We start from the raw sequence: 26,328 nt of genomic DNA, 5'->3' as shown, positions 1-26,328 counted from the left end.
AAGATAGTATTGTGCACTTTGGTTCCCTTCGGCAGATCTGTTGTGTTAAATTAAACCTGGCTCATTCCGCCCAGTCTGTGTATCTTATTTCCCTTTGTGGTTACAAAAGATGTTTCAAGCATGCAGACTTATGCTTACATTCTACTTACAATCCATTCAGTTTTCCAAAATCTTTACTCAAAAGTCTGTTCAATTTCTTCATTGTTTTGAAATAATGTCCAAATTACCTTTGGAACATATATCACTACTACTTTCAGACTTTCAAATATGTACTAGCAACTACACCTAAGAGCTCCCCCCCCCCCCATTCTTAATCGATTTCCCACTATGTATGTTTCATACTTTATGCCTATTGCGAAAGATTCAGACTTGGAATAAAAAAAGTAGGACTCACCAGGAGGAGTAGAAGAAGCTGTTCACAAAGAAATAGAAAGATTGATAAGCATTGGTAAGAAATAGGCATGCCACTATTATCTGTTAATTTTCATCAGTATTTTTACCCAGTGAACCCAGCAACCCTGTGCCCCTTGAGGGAAATTCCTTGTGGGCCACAGAAATAATCAGATCTCCCTTCGTGAGAGCAGAGGGAGATGTCAGAGGTTGACCTGGTTCCCTTCTGCAGATTTGCAGTGTTAAATTAAATGTGGCTCAGTTCACTCAATGTGTGTTTCTTATTTCCCTGTGTGGTCACAAAAGATGTTTCTACATGCAGACTTACACTCTGTGACTATAGTTTCTACATGCAGGCTTACACTCTGTGACTATAGTTCTCCTTTTGTGGATTGAACTAGTAAGAAAGAACAGAATCAATCAGATTGTAGTAGAATGTGTTAATATTAAGCCAAACATGGAACAACCAGACCTTCTCTCCATGGAACTCTGACAACTGTAGCTCTGAGAGGGGAATGGGGGCCTCCTAACAGTTCTCACCACCCTAAACAAGCTAAAATTTCCAAGAATCTTTGGGGAAAGGATCTGTGGCACAAGAGGCAATCCTTGTAGTAAGGGCCTGAAGGTATACTACTCAGTGTAACTAACACTGGATATTTTTCAGTGGACCACCAAACCGAAGAAGCATCTAGCCTCAGCACTACTGCATCAGGCTAGAAATGGAAGATTTATAAAAAGCTGGTAATAATTTGTCCCTCGAAGAAAGGAAATGGGGAATAAAGCTGTAACCCAAATCCAGGTTGCTATGCCATGCCTAATACAGCTCAGTAAAAGGCAAAGGTACCCCTGACCATTAGGTCCAGTTGTGGACGACTCCTGGTTTGCGCGCTCATCTCACTCTGTAGGCTACGGGAGTTGGTGTTTGTCTGCAGACAGCTTCCGGATCATGTGGCCAGCATGATTAAGCCACTTCTGGTGAACCAGAGCAGCGCTCGGAAACGCCGTTTACCTTCCCGCCGGAGTGGTACCTATTTATCTACTTGAACTGGACATGCTTTCAAATACAGCTCAGTACGAATTACCTATTGCTTCCAGTTACACACACACACACACAATTTCCATTCAATTTTCCAAACTCTTTTTCAAAAGTTGGTTCAATTTCTTCCTTGTTTTGAAATATTGACTCAGTTACCTTTGGAAGATGTATCACTAATACTTTCAGACTTTCAAATATGTACTAGCAACCACACCTAAGAGCTCTTTCCCCCAATTCTGAATGGAATTTCTACTAGGTATCTTTCATACTTCCTGCCTATTGAGAGAAAGATTCAGTCTTGTCATTGGCAGAGGTTCTGTGGTCTCTGGTTGGAAAAGTTGCTCCACTAATTACACTTACATGCCAGCTGAGTCTTATGCAGATACTTCAGTTCCTAAGCTTTGAGTGTGTCATAGCAACAATAGTCACCACAATCTAATGATTAGAATTCACCTTAGCGCCATATTCAAGGGGAATATTTCAGCAAATATTCAATGAGGATGTTTCAGCAAGGTGGATGTGACTATGCTTGTTTCAAGGCCAGACTTGAGGAACAGAGTCATAGACAATGGGATACAAATGAAATAGAAGTCAAGGAAATCTCTGGAAGAGATTTGTGCTTGCTTCTCCAGACAGTCTGTGATTGCCATCAACAGATCAGGCTCTTTAAAATATACACACCACCTAATTTTCAGGTTTCTCGTTAGCAGATGCTCTGCATGAGAAACCTGTTCTATGATATTTGTGTGTACATACTCAGGATTAGGATTTAGTACTTTAGTATGGGAGTCAGAGGACTCTTACCAGCAGCAGTAGTTGCTTCTGTAGTTGCTTCCGGGGTGACAGAAGCTAGTTCGTGAAGAGAAAAAAAGTAACAGAGTAAGAGGAAAATGGTGCAGTAAAATGAAATCAAAACTGTATACAGTGGTGCCCCGCAAGATGAATGCCTCGCAAGACGGAAAACTCGCTAGACGAAAGAGTTTTCCGTTTTGGAGGTGCTTCGCAAAACGATTCTCCTATGGGCTTGCTTCGCAAGACAAAAATGTCTTGCGAGTTCCTGCGGTGTTTTTTCCTCCCCCCCCTTTTTCTAAGCCGCTAAGCCGCTTATCAGCTGATCCAATAAGCCGATAAGCCGATAAGCCGCTAAAAGCCACTAAAAGCCGCTAATAGCGCTAATAGCGCTAATCCGCTAATCCGTCAATGGGCTTGCTTCGCAAGATGAAAAAACCGCTAGACGAAGAGAATCACAGAACGGATTCTTTTTGTCTTGCGAGGCACCACTGTATTGTACTAATGCTTTTAAATAGCTAGCAGATTCTTCTTACTAGGATCAATGTGTTCTGTGGTTGTTTCTTGCAAAATGTGTTCTGTCGTTGTTTCTTGCAAGATGTGTTCTGTGGTTGTTTCTTGCAAAAGAAAGGAATAAAAATTATTAAGAACTATATTACATTGAAACCCCATTTTTGTGGCAGTGAATTTTGTTTGACCATTAGATGATCTAACATATAGTATTTACTTATGAATGAATGAAAGGTGAATTGTTGGGGAATGAGAAGACAAATAAAAGAAGGGAATAGAAATCCAATATGTACTCTTGTCCTTCAAGCCTATAGTCCCCTGGGGCAGTAAGGCCCTCTGGTAGTAAGGGAGTAAGGCTAGACTGGTGACTGGGAGCGGCCGCTGAGACCACATAACACCGGTCCTGCGGTGGAGGCTGATTTGTGAAAGCAAATGGGGCAGTGCCCCACCAACCTCATTCTGCTGTCAGCCGCACCCCCTGCCTGCCTGCCCAGCATCCTATGTGCAAGTCCAGGAGGTGGTACTGCTGGTCAGATTCCTCCTTCTTAGTCTCAGTGTTAGCTTTGTACAGCTGAGCAAGGAGGAGAATGGGGACAACTAGGAAGCTGCGCAGATGACTGTGCTCTGGCTCCATATGCTGTTGGTCTTCCTGCTTTGCATTCTTTCAGCACCAAAGAGCATCAACCACAATTGTACTCGGATGGATTTGGATTTGATATCCCGCTTTATCACTACCCAGAGGAGTCTCGAAGCAGCTAACATTCTCCTTTCCCTTCCTCCCCCACAACAAACACTCTGTGAGGTGAGTGGGGCTGAGAGACTTCAAAGAAGTGTGACTGGCCCAAGGTCACCCAGCAGCTGCATGTGGAGGAGTGGGGACGCGAACCCGGTTCACCAGATTACAAGTCCACTGCTCTTAACCACTACACCACACTGGCTCAGATGGTCCTGAGATGCCATTATTATAAAGGATGTAAGAAGGAACTGCGTTTTAATTCCATGCTGTATCTTCTGCCCAAAACTACATTATTCCTTTTGCTGTTCACTGTGGCAAAATTACGGGTACATGCAAAAAGGTAGGTACTCACTAGTAGTTTCTGGAGGAAGAGTTGTTGCTAAAGAAAGATGAACATTGGTCAGCAAATTGAAATATCCACATTGTACTATGTTCATTTTTAAAAAATGATACATTGTACTATGTTCATTTTAAAAAAAGGGCCATGGATATATCCAAATGGTTCCAAGAGGATGCCACCACACTGAAAGGGCACTGAAGAACACAGACAGAACATTTTGTAGAGCCAGGCTCAGTTGTCATTATGCGCAAGGTATTGTAGAGATAATCTCCTCTACAGCAACATTAGCACTGCATTTTAGATCTTCCCTCAGACCCCGGGCATCTAGGACTAAAATTTCACCTAGGCACATTGGGAACACCCAATTCAGGGGGCTGGAAATATAGGATTTCTCAGAAGGCGATGATCAGAAAGCAAGGAACAAAAATGTTAACTTTACATCCCAGTGCAAGATGACCATACTTTCAGTTGTGTGTGTGTTTGCATATGCACTTTTTCAAAGGCCTATTCTGTTTCTACTCTGTGTCAAAACAAATATGCATCTACTTTTGAGTCAGGCTGATTTGTGAAAGCAAATGGGGCACTGCCCCACCAACCTCATTCTGCTGTCAGCCGCACCCCTGCCTGCCTGCCCAGCATCCTATCTGCAAGTCCAGGAGGTGGTACTGCTGGTCAGTTTCCTCCTTATTAGTCTCAGTGTTAGCTTTGTATAGCTGAGCAAGGAGGAGAATGGGGACAACTAGGAAGCTGCGCAGATGACTGTGCTCCGGCTCCATTATTCCAGCGCCAAAGAGCATCAACCACCATTGTACTCAGATGGTCCTGAGATCCCATTATTATAAGGGAAGCAAGAAGTTACTGCATTTTAATTCCATGCTGTATTTTCTGCCCAAAACTACATTATTCCCTTGGCTGTTCACTGTGGCAAAATTACCGGTACATGCAAAAAGGTAGGTACTCACTAGTGGTTTCTGGCGGAAGAGTTGTTGCTTGTCTGTTTGGTTGGTTTTAAATCACTTTGTTGTTAAATAGGTTAATTAATTAGCTATCAGGTAGTTAGGGTTTGGTGAGCACCCTTAGGTACTTTTCTGAGCCTTGCCTTCTGAGTTGTGAGACCCACTGACAGAATAAGAAGTACCTTTGAGGCCAACCTGTAAAACCCCATCTAAGTTATGGGGCTTAAGGTGAAATGATGCCTCTTATTCTGGTCAGAGTCGGTTCACCCTGTTTGCTATTTGAAGATGGTATTGTGCACTTTGGTTCCCTTCGGCAGATCTGTTGTGTTAAATTAAATGTGGCTCATTCCGCCTAGTCTGTGTATCTTATTTCCCTTTGTGGTTACAAAAGATGTTTCAAGCATGCAGACTTATGCTTACATTCGACTTACATTCCATTCAATTTTCCACAATCTTTATTCAAAAGTCTGTTCAATTTCTTCTTTGTTTTGAAATAATGACTCAGTTACCTTTGGAACATATATCACAAATGCTTTCAAACTTTCAAAGAAATGGGGAATAAAGTTGTAACCAAAAGCCAGGTTGCAATGCCATGCCTAATACAGATCAGTAAAGGTAAAGGTAAAGGTAAAGGTACCCCTGCCCGTGCGGGCCAGTCGTGTCCGACTCTGTGGTTGCAGGCCCATCTCGCTTAAGAGGCCGGGGGCCAGCGCTGTCCGGAGACACGTCCGGGTCACGTGGCCAGTGTGACGAAGCTGCTCTGGCGAGCCGGCAACAGCGCAGCACATGGAAACGCCGTTTACCTTCCCGCTAGAAAGCCGTACCTATTTATCTACTTGCACTTAGGGGTGCTTTCGAACTGCTAGGTGGGCAGGAACTGGGACCGAACGATGGGAGCTCACCCCGTCGCGGAGATTCAAACCGCCGACCATGCGATCGGCAAGGCCTAGGCGCTGAGGTTTTACCCACAGCGCCACCCGCGTTACAAGATACCTATTGCTTCCAGTTTCTTACACACACACACAGACAGACAATTTCCATTCAATTTTCCAAACTCTTTTTCAAAAGTCGGTTCAATTTCTTCCTTGTTTTGAAATAATGACTCAGTTACCTTTGGAACATATATCACTAATACTTTCAGACTTTCAAATATGTACTAGCAACTACACCTAAGAGCTCCCCCCCCCAATTCTTAATCGATTTCCCACTATGTATGTTTCATACTTCATGCCTATTAAGAAAGATTCAGACTTGGAATAAAAAAAGTAGGACTCACCAGGAGGAGTAGAAGAAGCTGTTCACAAAGAAAGAGAAACATTGATATGCATTGGTAAGAAATAGGCATGCCACTATTATTTATTAATATTCATCAGTATTTTTACCCAGTGAAGCCAGCAACCCTGTGCCCCTTGAGGGAACTGCCCTGTGGGCCACACAAATAATCAGATCTCCCTTCGTGAGAGCAGAGGGAGATGTCAGAGGTTGACCTGGTTCCCTTCTGCAGATTTGCAGTGTTAAATTAAATGTGGCCCAGTTCACCCAATCTGTGTGTCTTATTTCCCTGTGTGGTCACAAAAGAAGTTTCTACATGCAGACTTACACTGTGTGACTATAGTGGTCGGTTCTCCAGTTGTGGATAGAACTAGTAAGAAAGAACAGAATCAATCAGATTGTGGTAGAATGTGTTAATATTAAGCCAAACATGGAACAACCAGACCTTCTCTCCATGGAACTCTGACAACTGTAGCTCTGAGAGGGGAATGGGGGCCTCCTAACAGTTCTCAGCACCCTAAACAAGCTAAAATTTCCAAGAATCTTGGGGGAAAGGATCTGTGGCACAAGAGGCAATCCTTGTAGTAAGGGCCTGAAGGTTTACTACTCAGTGTAACTAACACTGGATATTTTTCAGTGGACCACCAAACCCAAGAAGCATCTAGCCTCAGCACTACTGCATCAGGCTAGAAATGGAAGATTTATAAAAAGCTGGTAATAATTTGTCCCTCGAAGAAAGGAAATGGGGAATAAAGCTGTAACCCAAATCCAGGTTGCTATGCCATGCCTAATACAGCTCAGTAAAAGGCAAAGGTACCCCTGACCATTAGGACCAGTTGTGGACGACTCCTGGTTTGCGCACTCATCTCACTCTGTAGGCTACGGGAGCTGGTGTTTGTCTGCAGACAGCTTCCGGGTCGTGTGGCCAGCGTGATTAAGCCGCTTCTGGTGAACCAGAGCAGTGCTCCGAAACGCCGTTTACCTTCCCGCCGGAGTGGTACCTATTTATCTACTTGCACTGGACATACAGCTCAGTATTTGCTTCCAGTTACACACACACACACACACACACACACACACACACACACAATTTCCATTCAATTTTCCAAACTCTTTTTCAAAAGTTGGTTCAGATTCTTCCTTGTTTTGAAATATTGACTCAGTTACCTTTGGAAGATGTATCACTAATACTCTCAGACTGTCAAATAGGTACTAGCAACCACACCTAAGAGCTCTTTCCCCCAATTCTGAATGGAATTTCTACTAGGTATCTTTCATACTTCCCGCCTATTGAGAGAAAGATTCAGTCTTGTCATTGGCAGAGGTTCTGTGGTCTCTGGTTGGAAAAGTTGCTCCACTAATTACACTTACATGCCAGCTGAGTCTTATGCAGAGACTTCAGTTCCTAAGCTTTGAGTGTGTCATAGCAACAACAGTCACCACAATCTAATGATTAGAAGTCGGGAACTAAGAGGAACTGAATAACCTCTGCAGAGGCGACTCCAACATCTACCACATTAACATAAATTATTCGCATGACACCTTAGCCCCATATTCAAGGAGAATATTTCAGCAAATATTCAAGGAGGATGTTTCAGCAAGGTGGATGTGACCAAGCTTGTTTCAAGACCAGACTTGAGGAACAGAGTCATAGACAATGGGATACAAATGAAATAGAAGTCAAGGAAATCTCTGGAAGAGATTTGTGCTTGCTTCTCCAGACAGTCTGTGATTGCCATCAACAGATCAGGCTCTTTAAAATATACACACCACCTAATTTTCAGTTTTCTCGTTAGCAGATGCTCTGCATGAGAAACCTGTTCTATGATATTTGTGTGTACATACTCAGGATTAGGATTTAGTACTTTAGTATGGGAGTCAGAGGACTCTTACCAGCAGCAGTAGTTGCTTCTGTAGTTGCTTCCGGGGTGACAGAAGCTAGTTCATGAAGAGAAACAAAGTAACAGAGTAAGAGAAAAATGGTGCAGTAAAATGAAATCAAAACTGTATATTGTACTAATGCTTTTAAATAGCTAGCAGATTCTTCTTACTAGGATCAATGTGTTCTGTGGTTGTTTCTTGCAAAATGTGTTCTGTAGTTGTTTCTTGCAAAAGAAAGGAATAAAAATTATTAAGAACTATATTACATTGAAACCCCATTTTTGTGGCAGTGAATTTTGTTTGACCATTAGATGATTTAACATATAGTATTTACTTATGAATGAATGAAAGGTGAATTGTTGGGGAATGAGAAGACAAATAAAAGAAGGGAATAGAAATCCAATATGTACTCTTGTCCTTCAAGCCTATAGTCCCCTGGGCCAGTAAGGCCCTCTGGTAGTAAGGGAGTAAGGCAAGACTGGTGACTGGGAGCGGCCGCCAAGACCACATAACACCGGTCTTTAAAGACCTACATTGGCTCTCAGTACATTTCCGAGCACAATTCAAAGTGTTGGTGCTGACCTTTAAAGCCCTAAATGGCCTCGGTCCAGTATATTTGAAGGAGCGTCTCCACCCCCATCGTTCTACCCAGACACTGAGGTCCAGCACCGAGGGCCTTCTGGCGGTTCCCTCACTGTGAGAAGCCAAGTTACAAGGAACCAGGCAGAGAGTCTTCTTGGTAGTGGCGCCCACCCTGTGGAACGCCCTCCCATCAAATGTCAAGGAAATCACAACTATCTGATGTTTAGAAGACATCTGGAGGCAGCACTGTTTAGGGAAGTTTAATGTATTTTTAATCTTTTTTTGGAAACTGCCCAGAGTGGCTGGGGAAACCCAGCCAGATGGGCGAGGTATAAATAATAATAAAGAAATATAATAAATAATAATAATAACAATAATAATGTCATTGGATCTCCCTCTCCAAGGGTGGAAAGAGGGGTTGGAGAGAGAGATCAGGTGATGAATCCCTCTACTTCACTGCCACAGAAGTGTCCCCAGTACTTGCCCAAATGAAATCAAAAGGGCCGAAAAAGTGGCAGACCAGGGTGCAGAAGCTTCTTTACTCAAGCAACATTTACCCACACTAGGGAAAATTCAGCTCCTTCCCAACCATAAGAATCCAGTGCCATCCCAGTCACCTCCCAAACCAGCCCTGATGTCCTTATCAACATGCCATTTCATATTTTTTTACCATTTAGTACACATTTAGCGTTATCACATTTACCATTTACCAGTTCCACACCCACCCAATCTGGATTAATTAGGAAAATAATATGGGACTGCATTTTGACGAGGACTGTGCCATGTAGATGCTGTGCAAAACATGCATGCGTGAGCACAGGTCCACAATAAACCGTCGTGTGAACAGACCCAGTAAATGCAACAGGTCTGAAGTCCTGTTTCTGGACTTCCCAAAATGATGGGCTATGAGGATATTCAGTCGTATTAGGCAGGACTCTTTTTATATATTCTTATGCAATTTTTAAGGAAGCATAAGGATCCATTCATGAAAGCAGCAGATTGAATATATTTGTTGATTAATAGGTGACTCTAAAAATCACATTTTACCTTGTGGAGTAATATAGTAATAAGCAGTAAATGATGGTCCTGCGTTAAAGGAATTTCTGTACAACACAACAGTCATTGTGTTTGAAGTGGATATAAATGCATGACGGGTAGCCAAGCAAATTCTTCCAAGTTGTCTTGATGAGCCCAGGCCACCATCATAGACGTCAATATAGTCTGTGCGGCAGTTCAAACTGTAGATGCAAATTTAGAAGTTATTATTTATTATTCATATTAATGGAGCCATATAAATACTCTATTTTTATTCTTCGCAACTAGCAATTCCTCAAGACATGGCATGTTAGATTATGCTGAGAGACTGGCAAAAAATTGATTACCAAATATTGGAAATACACTCAATCATCCTCCATAAATCTGAGTATTTGAAAAAAATATGGGGTCAGCCTCACATTTACAGTCAGATTTTAGCAATGTTTTCTAAGTTATATGGATGTAGACAGGCATTGGGAGAAAGCTTTAAGTTACCAAGCTGTGATGAATACTATCTAATTAGATTCAAGTTGTTGAGTACATGTAATGCAATGTATATTATATGTCACAGAATAAGTATTATAAAAACAAAAATACTAAGTAATACATATTCTTCACAGTAATTCAAAGCCCTGGATGTGTGTGAGAGAGGCATTCCATTCTCCCCCTCTATTCTCCATTCAATATTCCCGTATTCATTGGGGCTCATTTTAGGCATTTTGTGAACTATATCACGTATATACGTATATGGGACTGGATTGAAAAACTCTGAATTGTATCTTGCCCATTGCCTTCTTATGTACAATCATACCTTAGAAGTGGAACAGCTTAGTCCCCGAATGTTTTGTCTCCTGGTAGTCTCAAACCCAGAAGTGACTATTCCAGTTTGTGAACTATTTTTGGAAGCCAAATGTCTGATGGGGCTTCCATGAATTCCAATCAGAAGCCACGCTTTGGTTTTCGAATGTTTTGGAAGTCAAACGGACTTCTGGAATGGATTCCGTTCGACTTCCAAGGTACGACCATATTTGGTCCTGGGTGATTCTGGCTACCTCAGTGATTGTTGTAGACATCAAAAATTATCTTGGACTCAAACATTTTTGACCATATCCACAGGGGAAGCCATGTAAGGCTGTTGCAGCAAAAACAATGAAGGTTCTGTGTAAAAGGTCTTGCCCAAAGGCCGTTAAAGACTAAAGAATATTAAATGCTGTTTGTCTTTAAATGCGTCAGTCTTTAAGATGGCACAAAACTCCATGTTGTTTAGATGCATTTTACTGGTTGCAAAAACAGATTTAGAAATTAATCAGTCAAATGTACAGAAAGGACTACAATAATGCAAATACTTACTTCCAACCAACTGTTTTAAACTGTAAAACAACTCTACTGTACAACATTGGAGCTTTAATTTCCCAGGCACACTGCACCAGCTTGCCATTTCCAGGATAATCAGGGCCATAGATATATCCATATGGTTCCGACAGGATGCCACCACACTGAAAGAGCGCTGAAGAACACAGACGGAACATTTTGTAGAGCCAGGCTCAGTTGTCATTATGCGCAAGGTATTGTAGAGATAATCTCCTCTACAGCAACATTAGCACTGCATTTTAGATATTCCCTCAAACCCCGGGCATCTAGGACTAAAATTTCACCTAGGCACATTGGGAACACCCAATTCAGGGGGCTGGAAATATAGGATTTCTCAGAAGGCGATGATCAGAAAGCAAGGAACAAAAATGTTAACTTTACATCCCAGGGCAAGATGGCCATGCTTTCAGTTGTGTGTGTGTTTGCATATGCAATTTTTGAAAGGCTTAAAGCCTATTCTGTTTCTACTTTGTGTCAAAACAAATATTAATCTACCTTTGGGTCATTTCTCACTAACACTCATACAGGCTCCTGCGGTGGAGGCTGATTTGTGAAAGCATATGGGGCACTGCCCCACCAACCTCATTCTGCTGTCAGCCACACCCCCTGCCTGCCTGCCCAGCATCCTATGTGCAAGTCCAGGAGGTGGTACTGCTGGTCAGATTCCTCCTTCTTAGTCTCAGTGTTAGCTTTGTACAGCTGAGCAAGGAGGAGAATGGGGACAACTAGGAAGCTGCCTACTTGATTGTGCTCTGGCTCCATATGCTGTTGGTCTTCCTGCTTTGCATTCTTTCAGCACCAAAGAGCATCAACCACTCGGATGGATTTGGATTTGATATCCCGCTTTATCACTACCCGAAGGAGTCTCGAAGCAGCTAACATTCTCCTTTCCCTTCCTCCCCCACAACAAACACTCTGTGAGGTGAGTGGGGCTGAGAGACTTCAAGGAAGTGTGACTGGCCCAAGGTCACCCAGCAGCTGCATGTGGAGGAGCGGGGACGAGAACCCGGTTCACCAGATTACGAGTCCACCGCTCTTAACCACTACACCACACTGGCTCAGATGGTCCTGAGATGCCATTATTATAAAGGATGTAAGAAGGCACTGCGTTTTAATTCCATTCTGTATCTTCTGCCCAAAACTACATTATTCCTTTTGCTGTTCACTGTGGCAAAATTACTGGTACATGCAAAAAGGTAGGTACTCACTAGTGGTTTCTGGAGGAAGAGTTGTTGCTAAAGAAAGATGAACATTGGTCAGCAAATTTAAATATCCACATTCTACTATGTTCATTTTGAAAAAAAAAGGGCTATGGATATATCCAAATGGCTCCAAGAGGATGCCACCACACTGAAAGGGCACTGAAGAACACAGACAGAACATTTTGTAGAGCCAGGCTCAGTTGTCATTATGCGCAAGGTATTGTAGAGATAATCTCCTCTACAGCAACATTAGCACTGCATTTTAGATCTTTCCTCAGACCCTGGGCATCTAGGACTAAAATTTCACCTAGGCACATTGGGAACACCCAATTCAGGGGGCTGGAAATATAGGATTTCTCAGAAGGCGATGATCAGAAAGCAAGGAACAAAAATGTTAACTTTACATCCCAGTGCAAGATGACCATACTTTCACTTGTGTGTGTGTTTGCATATGCACTTTTTCAAAGGCCTAAAGCCTATTCTGTTTCTACTTTGTGTCAAAACAAATATTAATCTACCTTTGGGTCAGGCTGATTTGTGAAAGCAAATGGGGCACTGCCCCACCAACCTCATTCTGCTGTCAGCCGCACCCCCTGCCTGCCCAGCATCCTATGTGCAAGTCCAGGAGGTGGTACTGCTGGTCAGTTTCCCCCTTCTTAGTCTCAGTGTTAGCTTTGTACAGCTGAGCAAGGAGGAGAATGGGGACAACTAGGAAGCTGCGCAGATGACTGTGCTCTGGCTCCGTTCTTTCAGCCCCAAAGAGCATCAACCACTATTGTACTCAGATGGGCCTGAGATCCCATTATTATAAGGGATGTAAGAAGGTACTGCATTTTAATTCCATGCTGTATTTTCTGCCCGAAACTACATTATTCCCTTGGCTATTCACTGTGGCAAAAATACATGCAAAAAGGTAGGTACTCACTGGTGGTTTCTGGAGGAAGAGTTGTTGCTAAAGAAAGATAAACATTGGTCAGCAAATTGAAATATCCACATTCTACTATATTCATTTTAAAAAATGAACTAGTTGTTACACAAAAGAGTTAAAATTATATCTTATACTTGAATTCTGCATGCAAATGTAGTGAAGAGATACAGAAGAACAGAAAAGTAATTTATTTATTTATAAGTCAAGGACTTTTAAGTGAAGAACCAAAGGCATCCCATCGCTGGCCTAGAGAGATTGGGACTGAGGTGCCCTGTTTTTCATTGCTCCTGCTACAGCCTGAGGGGAGGGCTATTCTCAAATCACCCCTGCTGCCTCTGTCTTCCCTTGAAGAAGAGAAAGGCGGTGGACATAAGTCCAAATGCCTGTAAAGCCCTTCAGTTAACAGAGATTGCAGTGTTTTTACACCATAACAAGTTGTGATCAGAGATGTTTTCTATTTCAAGAGGGCCCTCCTTCACTGGGTATTCATTATTCTTAACTGTATAAACACAGAGAGAAGGCAACTGATTTGCAACTGAATGTCTGATTATTCAGGAGAAGACTTGCTTCTCTCTAATTCATACCCTTTTTGGACAAAGTATAACAATAAAGATTTAGATTGGAAACTTACTATACACGGGTTTGGTTGTCAACTCTGGAGCTGTGAGGGAAGAATTTGATAAGAAAAGCAACCTTGATCAATATTTGTGGAGTAAAGTTCAGTTGATTAACAAGCATTCTACCCCCAGCATGTTTTCATAAATGGACATGCAACAGAGACTTAAGTGTGTTTAGACTTTAACAACCTTAGAACACTGAAGAGAAACATAGGAAGACTCTTGACCAAGGTTAGCTGCTGTTCCGAAGAAAATTGTAAATATCCTTATATGAAACAGAGGATGTGTAGCCCTTGGGATCCAGTGTTTTGGCTCTACACATACTAAAATAAACCAGGATATCACAATTTTTCAAGTTTTGTCCTAATTTTGTTCCTGTTTACTCTCATCTTTTCATCAGAAGGTGATATCCAACATTAGTCATATTCAGAGTAGGTCCACTGAAATAGATTTGGTGGACAGAGTGACTAAAGAACTACGGATGGAGGCTCGCAACATTATACAGGAGGCAGCAACAAAAACCACCCCAATGAAAAGGAAATGCAAGAAAGCAAAGTGGCTGTCCAACGATACCTTACAAATAGCGGGGGAGAGAAGGCAAGCAAAATGTGAGGGAGATAGTGAAAGATACGGAAACTTGAATGCAGATTTCCAAAAAATAGCAAGGAGAGACAAGAAGGCCTTCTTAAATGACCAATGCAGAGAAATAGAGGAAAACAACAGAATGGGAAGAACCAGAGATCTGTTCAAGAAAATTGGAGATATGAAAGGAACATTTCATATAAAGATTACCATAATAAAGGACAAAAGTGGTAAGGACCTAACAGAAGCAGAAGACAGCAAGAAGAGGTGGCAAGAATACACAGAGGAATTATACTAGAAAGATATGAATGGCTCATACACCCCTGTTAGTGTGGTTGCTGAACTTGAGCCAGACATCCTGGAGAGTGAAGTCAAAAGCGCCTTAGAAAGCACTGCTAGTAACAAGACCAGTGGAAGTGATGGTATTCCAGCTGAACTATTTAAAATTTTAAAAGATGATGCTGTTAAACTCAGTATGCCAGCAAGTTTGGAAAACTCAGCAGTGGCCAGAGGATTGGAGAAGATCAGTCTACATCCCAATCCCAAAGAAGGGCAGTGCCAAAGAATGCTCCAACTACCGCACAATTGCACTCATTTCACACGCTAGCAAGGTTATGCTTAAAATTCTACAAGGCAGGCTCAAGCAGTATGTGGACCGAGAACTCCCAGAAGAGCAAGCTGGATTTAGAAGAGGCAGAGGAACCAGAGACCAAATTGCAAACATGCACTGGATTATGGAGAAAGCTAGAGAGTTCCAGAAAGACATCTACTTCTGCTTCATTGACTATGCAAAAGCCTTTGACTGTGTTGACCACAGCAAACTATGGCAAGTTCTTAAAGAAATGGGAGTGCCTGATCACCTCATCTGTCTCCTGAGAAATCTCTATGTAGGACAAGAAGCTACAGTTAGAACTGGATATGGAACAACTGATTGGTTCAAAATTGGGAAAGGAGTACGGCAAGTCTGTATATTGTCTCCCTGCTTATTTAACTTATATGCAGAATTCATCATGAGAAAGGCTGGGCTGGATTAATCCCTAGCCGGAATTAAGATTGCCCGAAGAAATATCAACAACCTCAGATATGAAGATGACACAACCTTGATGGCAGAAAGTGAGGAAGAATTAAAGAACCTTTTAATGAGGGTAAAAGAGGAAAGTGCAAAATATGGTCTGAAGCTCAACATCAAAAAAAAAAAAAACGAAGATCATGGCCACTGGTCCCATCACCTCCTGGCAAATAGAAGGGGAAGAAATGGAGACAGTGAGAGATTTTACTTTCTTGGGCTCCATGATCACTGCAGATGGTGAGAGCAGTCACAAAATTAAAAGACGCCTGCTTCTTGGGATAAAAGCAATGGCAAACCTAGACAGGATCTTAAAAAGCAGAGACTTCACCTTGCCAACAAAGGTCCGTATAGTTAAAGCTATGGTTTTCCCAGTAGTGATGTATGGAAGTGAGAGCTTTTAGGTTGAAGCTGGAGGCCTCCAATATCCTTGCCCCTATTAAATTACTAATATATTTGTGGGCAGGATGTTTTTAATGCATTTCTCTTTCCTCTTGGTTTTACTTCATCTCATGAGTGAGAGTTGCTTGTCTGTTTGGTTGGTTGTAAATCACTTTGTTGTTAAATAGGTTAATTAATTAGTTATCAGGTAGTTAAGGTTTGGTGAGCACCCTTAGGTATTTTTCCTAGCCTTGCCTTCTGAGTTGTGAGACCCACTGACAGAATAAGAAGTACCTTTGAGGCCAACCTGTAAAACCCCATCTAAGTTATGGGGCTTAAGGTGAAATGATGCCTCTTATTCTGGTCAGAGTCGGTTCACCCTGTTTGCTATTTGAAGATAGTATTGTGCACTTTGGTTCCCTTCGGCAGATCTGTTGTGTTAAATTAAATGTGGCTCATTCCACCCAGTCTGTGTATCTTATTTCCCTTTGTGGTTACAAAAGATGTTTCAAGCATGCAGACTTATGCTTACATTCTACTTACAATCCGTTCAGTTTTCCAAAATCTTTACTCAAAAGTCTGTTCAATTTCTTCATTGTTTTGAAATAATGTCCAAATTACCTTTGAAACATATATCACTAATACTTTCAGACTTTCAAATATGTACTAGCAACTACACCTAAGAGCTCCCCCCCCCCATTCTTAATTGATTTCCCACTATGTATGTTTCATACTTCATGCCTATTGAGAAAGATTCAGACTTGGAATAAAAAAAGTAGGACTCACCAGGAGGAGTAGAAGAAGCTGTTCACAAAGAAATAGAAAGATTGATAAGCATTGGTAAGAAATAGGCAAGACACTATTATCTGTTAATATTCATCAGTATTTTTACCCAGTGAAGCCAGCAACCCTGTGCCCCTAGAGGGAACTTCCTTGTGGGCCACAGAAATAATCAGATCTCCCTCTGTCAGAGCAGAGGGAGATGTCTGAGGTTGACCTGGTTCCCTTCTGTAGATTTGTAGTGTTAAATTAAATGTGGCTCAGTTCACTCAATGTGTGTGTCTAATTTCCCTGTGTGGTCACAAAAGAAGTTTCTACATGCAGACTTACACTGTGTGACTATAGTGGTCGGTTCTCCAGTTGTGGATAGAACTAGTAAGAAAGAACAGAATCAGATTGTGGTAGAATGTGTTAATATTAAGCCAAACATGGAACAACCAAACCTTCTCTCCATGGAACTCTGACAACTGTAGCTCTGAGAGGGGAATGGGGGCCTCCTAACAGTTCTCAGCACCCTAAACAAGCTAAAATTTCCAAGAATCTTTGGGGAAAGGATCTGTGGCACAAGAGGCAATCCTTGTAGTAAGGGCCTGAAGGTTTACTACTCAGTGTAACTAACACTGGATATTTTTCAGTGGACCACCAAACCCAAGAAGCATCTAGCCTCAGCACTACTGCATCAGGCTAGAAATGGAAGATTTATAAAAAGCTGGTAATAATTTGTCCCTCGAAGAAAGGAAATGGGGAATAAAGCTGTAACCCAAATCCAGGTTGCTATGCCATGCCTAATACAGCTCAGTAAAAGGCAAAGGTACCCCTGACCATTAGGACCAGTTGTGGACGACTCCAATGCAATTCTGGGCCTCATCAATAGGAGTATAGCATCTAGATCAAGGGAAGTAATAGTGCCACTGTATTCTGCTCTGGTCAGACCTCACCTGGAGTACTGTGTCCAGTTCTGGGCACCACAATTCAAGAAGGACACTGACAAACTGGAACGTGTCCAGAGGAGGGCAACCAAAATGGTCAAAGGCCTAGAAACGATGCCTTATGAGGAAAAGCTAAGGGAGCTGGGCATGTTTAGCCTGGAGAAGAGGAGGTTAAGGGGTGATATGATAGCCATGTTCAAATATATAAAAGGATGTCACATAGAGGAGGGAGGAAGGTTGTTTTCTGCTGCTCCAGAGAAGCGGACACGGAGCAATGGAGCCAAACTACAAGAAAGAAGATTCCACCTAAACATTAGGAAGAACTTCCTGACAGTAAGAGCTGTTCGACAGTGGAATTTGCTGCCAAGGAGTGTGGTGGAGTCTCCTTCTTTGGAGGTCTTTAAGCAGATGTCAGGAGTGCTCTGATGGTGTTTCCTGCTTGGCAGGGGGTTGGACTCGATGGCCCTTGTGGTCTCTTCCAACTCTATGATTCTATGATTCTATGACTCTGGTTTGCGCGCTCATCTCACTCTGTAGGCTACGGGAGTTGGTGTTTGTCTGCAGACAGCTTCCGGGTCGTGTGGCCAGCGTGATTATGCCGCTTCTGGTGAACCAGAGCAGCGCTCGGAAACGCCGTTTACCTTCCCGTCGGAGTGGCACCTATTTATCTACTTGAACTGGACATGCTTTCAAATATAGCTCAGTACAAGATACCTATTGCTTCCAGTTACACACACACACACACACACACACACACAGACACAATTTCCATTCAATTTTCCAAACTCTTTTTCAAAAGTTGGTTCAGATTCTTCCTTGTTTTGAAATATTGACTCAGTTACCTTTGGAAGATGTATCACTAATACTTTCAGACTTTCAAATATGTACTAGCAACCACACCTAAGAGCTCTTTCCCCCAATTCTGAATGGAATTTCTACTAGGTATCTTTCATACTTCCTGCCTATTGAGAGAAAGATTCAGTCTTGTCATTGGCAGAGGTTCTGTGGTCTCTGGTTGGAAAAGTTGCTCCACTAATTACACTTACATGCCAGCTGAGTCTTATGCAGATACTTCAGTTCCTAAGCTTTGAGTGTGTCATAGCAACAATAGTCACCACAATCTAATGATTAGAATTCACCTTAGCGCCATATTCAAGGGGAATATTTCAGCAAATATTCGATGAGGATGTTTCAGCAAGGTGGATGTGACTATGCTTGTTTCAAGACCAGACTTGAGGAACAGAGTCATAGACAATGGGATACAAATGAAATAGAAGTCAAGGAAATCTCTGGAAGAGATTTGTGCTTGCTTCTCCAGACAGTCTGTGATTGCCATCAACAGATCAGGCTCTTTAAAATATACACACCACCTAATTTTCAGGTTTCTCGTTAGCAGATGCTCTGCATGAGAAACCTGTTCTATGATATTTGTGTGTATATACTCAGGATTAGGATTTAGTACTTTAGTATGGGAGTCAGAGGACTCTTACCAGCAGCAGTAGTTGCTTCTGTAGTTGCTTCCGGGGTGACAGAAGCTAGTTCGTGAAGAGAAACAAAGTAACAGAGTAAGAGAATAATGGTGCAGTAAAATGAAATCAAAACTGTATACAGTGGTGCCCCGCAAGATGAATGCCTCGCAAGACGGAAAACTCGCTAGACGAAAGAGTTTTCCGTTTTGGAGGTGCTTCGCAAAACGAATCTCCTATGGGCTTGCTTCGCAAGACGAAAATGTCTTGCGAGTTCCTGCGGGTTTTTCCCCCTTCCCCCCCTTTTTCTAAGCCGCTAAGCCGCTTATCAGCTGATCCGTTAAGCCGATAAGCCACTAAAAGCCACTAAAAGCCGCTAATAGCGCTAATAGCGCTAATCCACCAATCCGTCAATGGGCTTGCTTCGCAAGACGAAAAAACCGCTAGACGAAGAGAATCACAGAACGGATTCTTTTTGTCTTGCGAGGCACCACTGTATTGTACTAATGCTTTTAAATAGCTAGCAGATTCTTCTTACTAGGATCAATGTGTTCTGTGGTTGTTTCTTGCAAAATGTGTTCTGTAGTTGTTTCTTGCAAGATGTGTTCTGTGGTTGTTTCTTGCAAAAGAAAGGAATAAAAATTATTAAGAACTATATTACATTGAAACCCCATTTTTGTGGCAGTGAATTTTGTTTGACCATTAGATGATCTAACATATAGTATTTACTTATGAATGAATGAAAGGTGAATTGTTGGGGAATGAGAAGACAAATAAAAGAAGGGAATAGAAATCCAATATGTACTCTTGTCCTTCAAGCCTATAGTCCCCTGGGGCAGTAAGGCCCTCTGGTAGTAAGGGAGTAAGGCTAGACTGGTGACTGGGAGCGGCCGCTGAGACCACATAACACCGGTCCTGCGGTGGAGGCTGATTTGTGAAAGCAAATGGGGCAGTGCCCCACCAACCTCATTCTGCTGTCAGCCGCACCCCCTGCCTGCCTGCCCAGCATCCTATGTGCAAGTCCAGGAGGTGGTACACACTGCCTGCTCTGGCTCCATATGCTGTTGGTCTTCCTGCTTTGCATTCTTTCAGCACCAAAGAGCATCAACCACAATTGTTCTCCTTTCCCTTCCTCCCCCACAACAAACACTCTGTGAGGTGAGTGGGGCTGAGAGACTTCAAAGAAGTGTGACTGGCCCAAGGTCACCCAGCAGCTGCATGTGGAGGAGTGGGGACGCGAACCCGGTTCACCAGATTACAAGTCCACTGCTCTTAACCACTACACCACACTGGCTCAGATGGTCCTGAGATGCCATTATTATAAAGGATGTAAGAAGGCACTGCGTTTTAATTCCATGCTGTATCTTCTGCCCGAAACTACATTATTCCTTTTGCTGTTCACTGTGGCAAAATTACCGGTACATGCAAAAAGGTAGGTACTCACTAGTGGTTTCTGGAGGAAGAGTTGTTGCTAAAGAAAGATGAACATTGGTCAGCAAATTAAAAAATGATACATTGTACTATGTTCATTTTTAAAAAAGGGCCATGGATATATACAAATGGTTCCAAGAGGATGCCACTACACTGAAAGGGCACTGAAGAACACAGACAGAACATTTTGTAGAGCCAGGCTCAGTTGTCATTATGCGCAAGGTATTGTAGAGATAATCTCCTCTACAGCAACATTAGCACTGCATTTTAGATCTTCCCTCAGACCCCGGGCATCTAGGACTAAAATTTCACCTAGGCACATTGGGAACACCCAATTCAGGGGGCTGGAAATATAGGATTTCTCAGAAGGCGATGATCAGAAAGCAAGGAACAAAAATGTTAACTTTACATCCCAGGGCAAGATGGCCATGCTTTCAGTTGTGTGTGTGTTTGCATATGCACTTTTTCAAAGGCCTATTCTGTTTCTACTCTGTGTCAAAACAAATATGCATCTACTTTTGTGTCAGGCTGATTTGTGAAAGCAAATGGGGCACTGCCCCACCAACCTCATTCTGCTGTCAGCCGCACCCTCTGCCTGCCTGCCCAGCATCCTATGTGCAAGTCCAGGAGGTGGTACTGCTGGTCAGTTTCCTCCTTCTTAGTCTCAGTGTTAGCTTTGTATAGCTGAGCAAGGAGGAGAATGGGGACAACTAGGAAGCTGCGCAGATGACTGTGCTCTGGCTCCATTCTTCCAGCGCCAAAGAGCATCAACCACCATTGTACTCAGATGGTCCTGAGATCCCATTATTATAAGGGATGTAAGAAGTTACTGCATTTTAATTCCATGCTGTATTTTCTGCCCAAAACTACATTATTCCCTTGGCTGTTCACTGTGGCAAAATTACCGGTACATGCAAAAAGGTAGGTACTCACTAGTGGTTTCTGGCGGAAGAGTTGTTGCTTGTCTGTTTGGTTGGTTTTAAATCACTTTGTTGTTAAATAGGTTAATTAATTAGCTATCAGGTAGTTAGGGTTTGGTGAGCACCCTTAGGTACTTTTCTGAACCTTGCCTTCTGAGTTGTGAGACCCACTGACAGAATAAGAAGTACCTTTGAGGCCAACCTGTAAAACCCCATCTAAGTTATGGGGCTTAAGGTGAAATGATGCTTCTTATTCTGGTCAGAGTCGGTTCACCCTGTTTGCTATTTGAAGATGGTATTGTGCACTTTGGTTCCCTTCGGCAGATCTGTTGTGTTAAATTAAATGTGGCTCATTCCGCCCAGTCTATCTTATTTCCCTTTGTGGTTACATAAGATGTTTCAAGCATGCAGACTTATGCTTACATTCGACTTACATTCCATTCAATTTTCCACAATCTTTATTCAAAAGTCTGTTCGATTTCTTATTGTTTTGAAATAATGACTCAGTTACCTTTGGAACATGTATCACAAATGCTTTCAAACTTTCAAAGAAATGGGGAACAAATTTGTAACCAAAAGCCAGGTTGCAATGCCATGCCTAATACAGATCAGTAAAGGTAAAGGTAAAGGTAAAGGTACCCCTGCCCGTGCGGGCCAGTCGTGTCCGACTCTGTGGTTGCAGGCCCATCTCGCTTAAGAGGCCGGGGGCCAGCGCTGTCCGGAGACACTTCCGGGTCATGTGGCCAGTGTGACGAAGCTGCTCTGGCGAGCCGGCAACAGCGCAGCACATGGAAACGCCGTTTACCTTCCCGCTAGAAAGCCGTACCTATTTATCTACTTGCACTTAGGGGTGCTTTCGAACTGCTAGGTGGGCAGGAACTGGGACCGAACGATGGGAGCTCACCCCGTCGCGGAGATTCAAACCGCCGACCATGCGATCGGCAAGGCCTAGGCGCTGAGGTTTTACCCACAGCGCCACCCGCGTTACAAGATACCTATTGCTTCCAGTTTCTTACACACACACACACACAGACAGACAATTTCCATTCAATTTTCCAAACTCTTTTTCAAAAGTCGGTTCAATATCTTCCTTGTTTTGAAATAATGACTCAGTTACCTTTGGAACATATATCACTAATACTTTCAGACTTTCAAATATGTACTAGCAACTACAACTAAGAGCTCCCCCCCCCCCCAATTCTTAATCGATTTCCCACTATGTATGTTTCATACTTCATGCCTATTAAGAAAGATTCAGACTTGGAATAAAAAAAGTAGGACTCACCAGGAGGAGTAGAAGAAGCTGTTCACAAAGAAAGAGAAACATTGATATGCATTGGTAAATAATAGGCATGCCACTATTATCTGTTAATATTCATCAGTATTTTTACCCAGTGAACCCAGCAACCCTGTGCCCCTTGAGGGAACTTCCTTGTGGGCCACAGAAATAATCAGATCTCCCTTCGTGAGAGCAGAGGGAGATGTCAGAGGTTGACCTGGTTCCCTTCTGCAGATTTGCAGTGTTAAATTAAATTTGGCCCAGTTCACCCAATCTGTGTGTCTTATTTCCCTGTGTGGTCACAAAAGAAGTTTCTACATGCAGACTTACACTGTGTGACTATAGTGGTCGGTTCTCCAGTTGTGGATAGAACTAGTAAGAAAGAACAGAATCAATCAGATTGTGGTAGAATGTGTTAATATTAAGCCAAACATTGAACAACCAAACCTTCTCTCCATGGAACTCTGACAACTGTAGCTCTGAGAGGGGAATGGGGGCCTCCTAACAGTTCTCACCACCCTAAACAAGCTAAAATTTCCAAGAATCTTTGGGGAAAGGATCTGTGGCACAAGAGGCAATCCTTGTAGTAAGGGCCTGACGGTTTACTACTCAGTGTAACTAACACTGGATATTTTTCAGTGGACCACCAAAGCCAAGAAGCATCTAACTTCAGCACTACTGCATCAGGCTAGAAATGGAAGATTTATAAAAAGCTGGTGATAGTTTGTCCCTCGAAGAAAGGAAATGGGGAATAAAGCTGTAACCCAAATCCAGGTTTCTTTGCCATGCCTAATACAGCTCAGTAAAAGGCAAAGGTACCCCTGACCATTAGTCCCAGTCGTGGACGACTCCTGGTTTGCGCGCTCATCTCACTCTGTAGGCTACGGGAGCTGGTGTTTGTCTGCAGACAGCTTCCGGGTCGTGTGGCCAGCGTGATTAAGCAGCTTCTGGTGAACCAGAGCAGCGCTCGGAAACGCCGTTTACCTTCCTGCCGGAGTGGTACCTATTTATCTACTTGCACTGGACATACAGCTCAGTATTTGCTTCCAGTTACACACACACACACACACACACACACACACACACAAAAACACAATTTCCATTCAATTTTCCAAACTCTTTTTCAAAAGTTGGTTCAGATTCTTCCTTGTTTTGAAATATTGACTCAGTTACCTTTGGAACGTGTATCACTAATACTTTCAGACTGTCAAATATGTACTAGCAACCACACCTAAGAGCTCTTTCCCCCAATTCTGAATGGAATTTCAACTAGGTATCTTTCATACTTCCCGCCTATTGAGAGAAATATTCAGTCTTGTCATTGGCAGAGGTTCTGTGGTTTCTGGTTGGAAAAGTTGCTCCACTAATTACACTTACATGCCAGCTGAGTCTTATGCAGAGACTTCAGTTCCTAAGCTTTGAGTATGTCATAGCAACAATAGTCACCACAATCTAATGATTAGAAGTCGGGTACTAAGAGGAACTGAATAACCTCTGCAGAGGCGACTCCAACATCTACCACATTAACATAAATTATTCGCATGACACCTTAGCCCCATATTCAAGGAGAATATTTCAGCAAATATTCAAGGAGGATGTTTCAGCAAGGTGGATGTGACCATGCTTGTTTCAAGACCAGACTTGAGGAACAGAGTCATAGACAATGGGATACAAATGAAATAGAAGTCAAGGAAATCTCTGGAAGAGATTTGTGCTTGCTTCTCCAGACAGTCTGTGATTGCCATCAACAGATCAGGCTCTTTAAAATATACACACCACCTAATTTTCAGGTTTCTCGTTAGCAGATGCTCTGCATGAGAAACCTGTTCTATGATATTTGTGTGTACATACTCAGGATTAGGATTTAGTATTTTAGTATGGGAGTCAGAGGACTCTTACCAGCAGCAGTAGTTGCTTCTGTAGTTGCTTCCGGGGTGACAGAAGCTAGTTCATGAAGAGAAACAAAGTAACAGAGTAAGAGAAAAATGGTGCAGTAAAATGAAATCAAAACTGTATATTGTACTAATGCTTTTAAATAGCTAGCAGATTCTTCTTACTAGGATCAATGTGTTCTGTGGTTGTTTCTTGCAAAATGTGTTCTGTAGTTGTTTCTTGCAAAAGAAAGGAATAAAAATTATTAAGAACTATATTACATTGAAACCCCATTTTTGTGGCAGTGAATTTTGTTTGACCATTAGATGATCTAACATATAGTATTTACTTATGAATGAATGAAAGGTGAATTGTTGGGGAATGAGAAGACAAATAAAAGAAAGGAATAGAAATTCAATATGTACTCTTGTCCTTCAAGCCTATAGTCCCCTGGGGCAGTAAGGCCCTCTGGTAGTAAGGGAGTAAGGCAAGACTGGTGACTGGGAGCGGCCGCCAAGACCACATAACACCGGTCTTTAAAGACCTACATTGGCTCTCAGTACATTTCCGAGCACAATTCAAAGTGTTGGTGCTGACCTTTAAAGCCCTAAATGGCCTCGGTCCAGTATATTTGAAGGAGCGTCTCCACCCCCATCGTTCTACCCGGACACTGAGGACCAGCACCGAGGGCCTTCTGGCGGTTCCCTCACTGTGAGAAGCCAAGTTACAGGGAACCAGGCAGAGAGTCTTCTTGGTTGTGGCGCCCACCCTGTGGAACGCCCTCCCATCAGATGTCAAGGAAATAAACAACTATCTGATGTTTAGAAGACATCTGGAGGCAGCCCTGTTTAGGGAAGTTTAATGTATTTTTAATCTTTTTTTGGAAACTGCCCAGAGTGGCTGGGGAAACCCAGCCAGATGGGCGAGGTATAAATGATAATAAAGCAATATAATAAATAATAATAATAATAATAATAATAATAATAATAATAATAATAATAATAATAATAATAATGGCATTGGATTTCCCTCTCCAAGGGTGGAAAGAGGGGTTGGGGAGAGAGATCAGGTGATGAATCCCTCTACTTCACTGCCACAGAAGTGTCCCCAGTACTTGCCCAAATGAAATCAAAAGGGCTGAAAAAGTGGCAGACCAGGGTGCAGAAGCTTCTTTACTCAAGCAACATTTACCCACACTAGGGAAAATTCAGCTCCTTCCCAAGCATAAGAATCCAGTGCCATCCCAGTCACCTCCCAAACCAGTGCTGATGTCCTTATCAACATGCCATTTCATATTTTTTTACCATTTAGTACACATTTAGCGTTATCACATTTACCAGTTCCACACCCACCCAATCTGGATTAATTAGGAAAATAATATGGGACTGCATTTTGACGAGGACTGTGCCATGTAGATGCTGTGCAAAACATGCATGCGTGAGCACAGGTCCACAATAAACCGTTGTGTGAACAGACCCAGTAAATGCAACAGGTCTGAAGTCCTGTTTCTGGACTTCCCAAAATGATGGGCTACGAGGATATTCAGTCGTATTAGGCAGGACTCTTTTTATATATTCTTATGCAATTTTTAAGGAAGCATAAGGATCCATTCATGAAAGCAGCAGATTGAATATATTTGTTGATTAATAGGTGACTCTAAAAATCACATTTTACCTTGTGGAGTAATATAGTAATAAGCAGTAAATGATGGTCCTGCGTTAAAGGAATTTCTGTACAACACAACAGTCATTGTGTTTGAAGTGGATATAAATGCATGACGGGTAGCCAAGCAAATTCTTCCAAGTTGTCTTGATGAGCCCAGGCCACCATCATAGACGTCAATATAGTCTGTGCGGCAGTTCAAACTGTAGATGCAAATTTAGAAGTTATTATTTATTATTCATATTAATGGAGCCATATAAAAACTCTATTTTTATTCTTCGCAACTAGCAATTCCTCAAGACATGGCATGTTAGA

The 26,328-nt window shown here is 42.4% G+C and overlaps 1 protein-coding gene and 1 long non-coding RNA gene across 2 annotated transcripts; both read right to left on the bottom strand.

Annotated features, from left to right (window-relative positions):
* Positions 1-4,042: 4,042 nt before the first annotated feature.
* LOC308586146 (uncharacterized protein) lies at positions 4,043-19,544 on the bottom strand (the record flags this gene model as incomplete). Its single annotated transcript, XM_081192423.1, has 7 exons — positions 19,388-19,544; positions 18,874-18,918; positions 16,785-16,826; positions 16,461-16,478; positions 6,358-6,399; positions 6,034-6,051; positions 4,043-4,143 (listed from the first exon to the last, which is right to left on the bottom strand). The coding sequence occupies exons 1-7, from the start codon at positions 19,521-19,523 to the stop codon at positions 4,043-4,045; spliced, it is 402 nt and encodes a 133-aa protein (XP_081048549.1). The 5' UTR covers positions 19,524-19,544.
* Positions 19,545-22,748: 3,204 nt separating this feature from the next.
* LOC308585475 lies at positions 22,749-24,591 on the bottom strand. The gene is made up of 3 exons (XR_014007420.1): positions 24,537-24,591; positions 24,379-24,423; positions 22,749-22,851 (listed from the first exon to the last, which is right to left on the bottom strand). It is a non-coding gene; the product is annotated as an uncharacterized lncRNA (long non-coding RNA).
* Positions 24,592-26,328: the final 1,737 nt, after the last annotated feature.

This window comes from Podarcis bocagei (genome assembly GCF_964188305.1).
Source record: "Podarcis bocagei genome assembly, chromosome: 4".
Taxonomy (NCBI): domain Eukaryota; kingdom Metazoa; phylum Chordata; class Lepidosauria; order Squamata; family Lacertidae; genus Podarcis; species Podarcis bocagei.
This window is presented reverse-complemented; position numbering and strand designations above follow the sequence as displayed.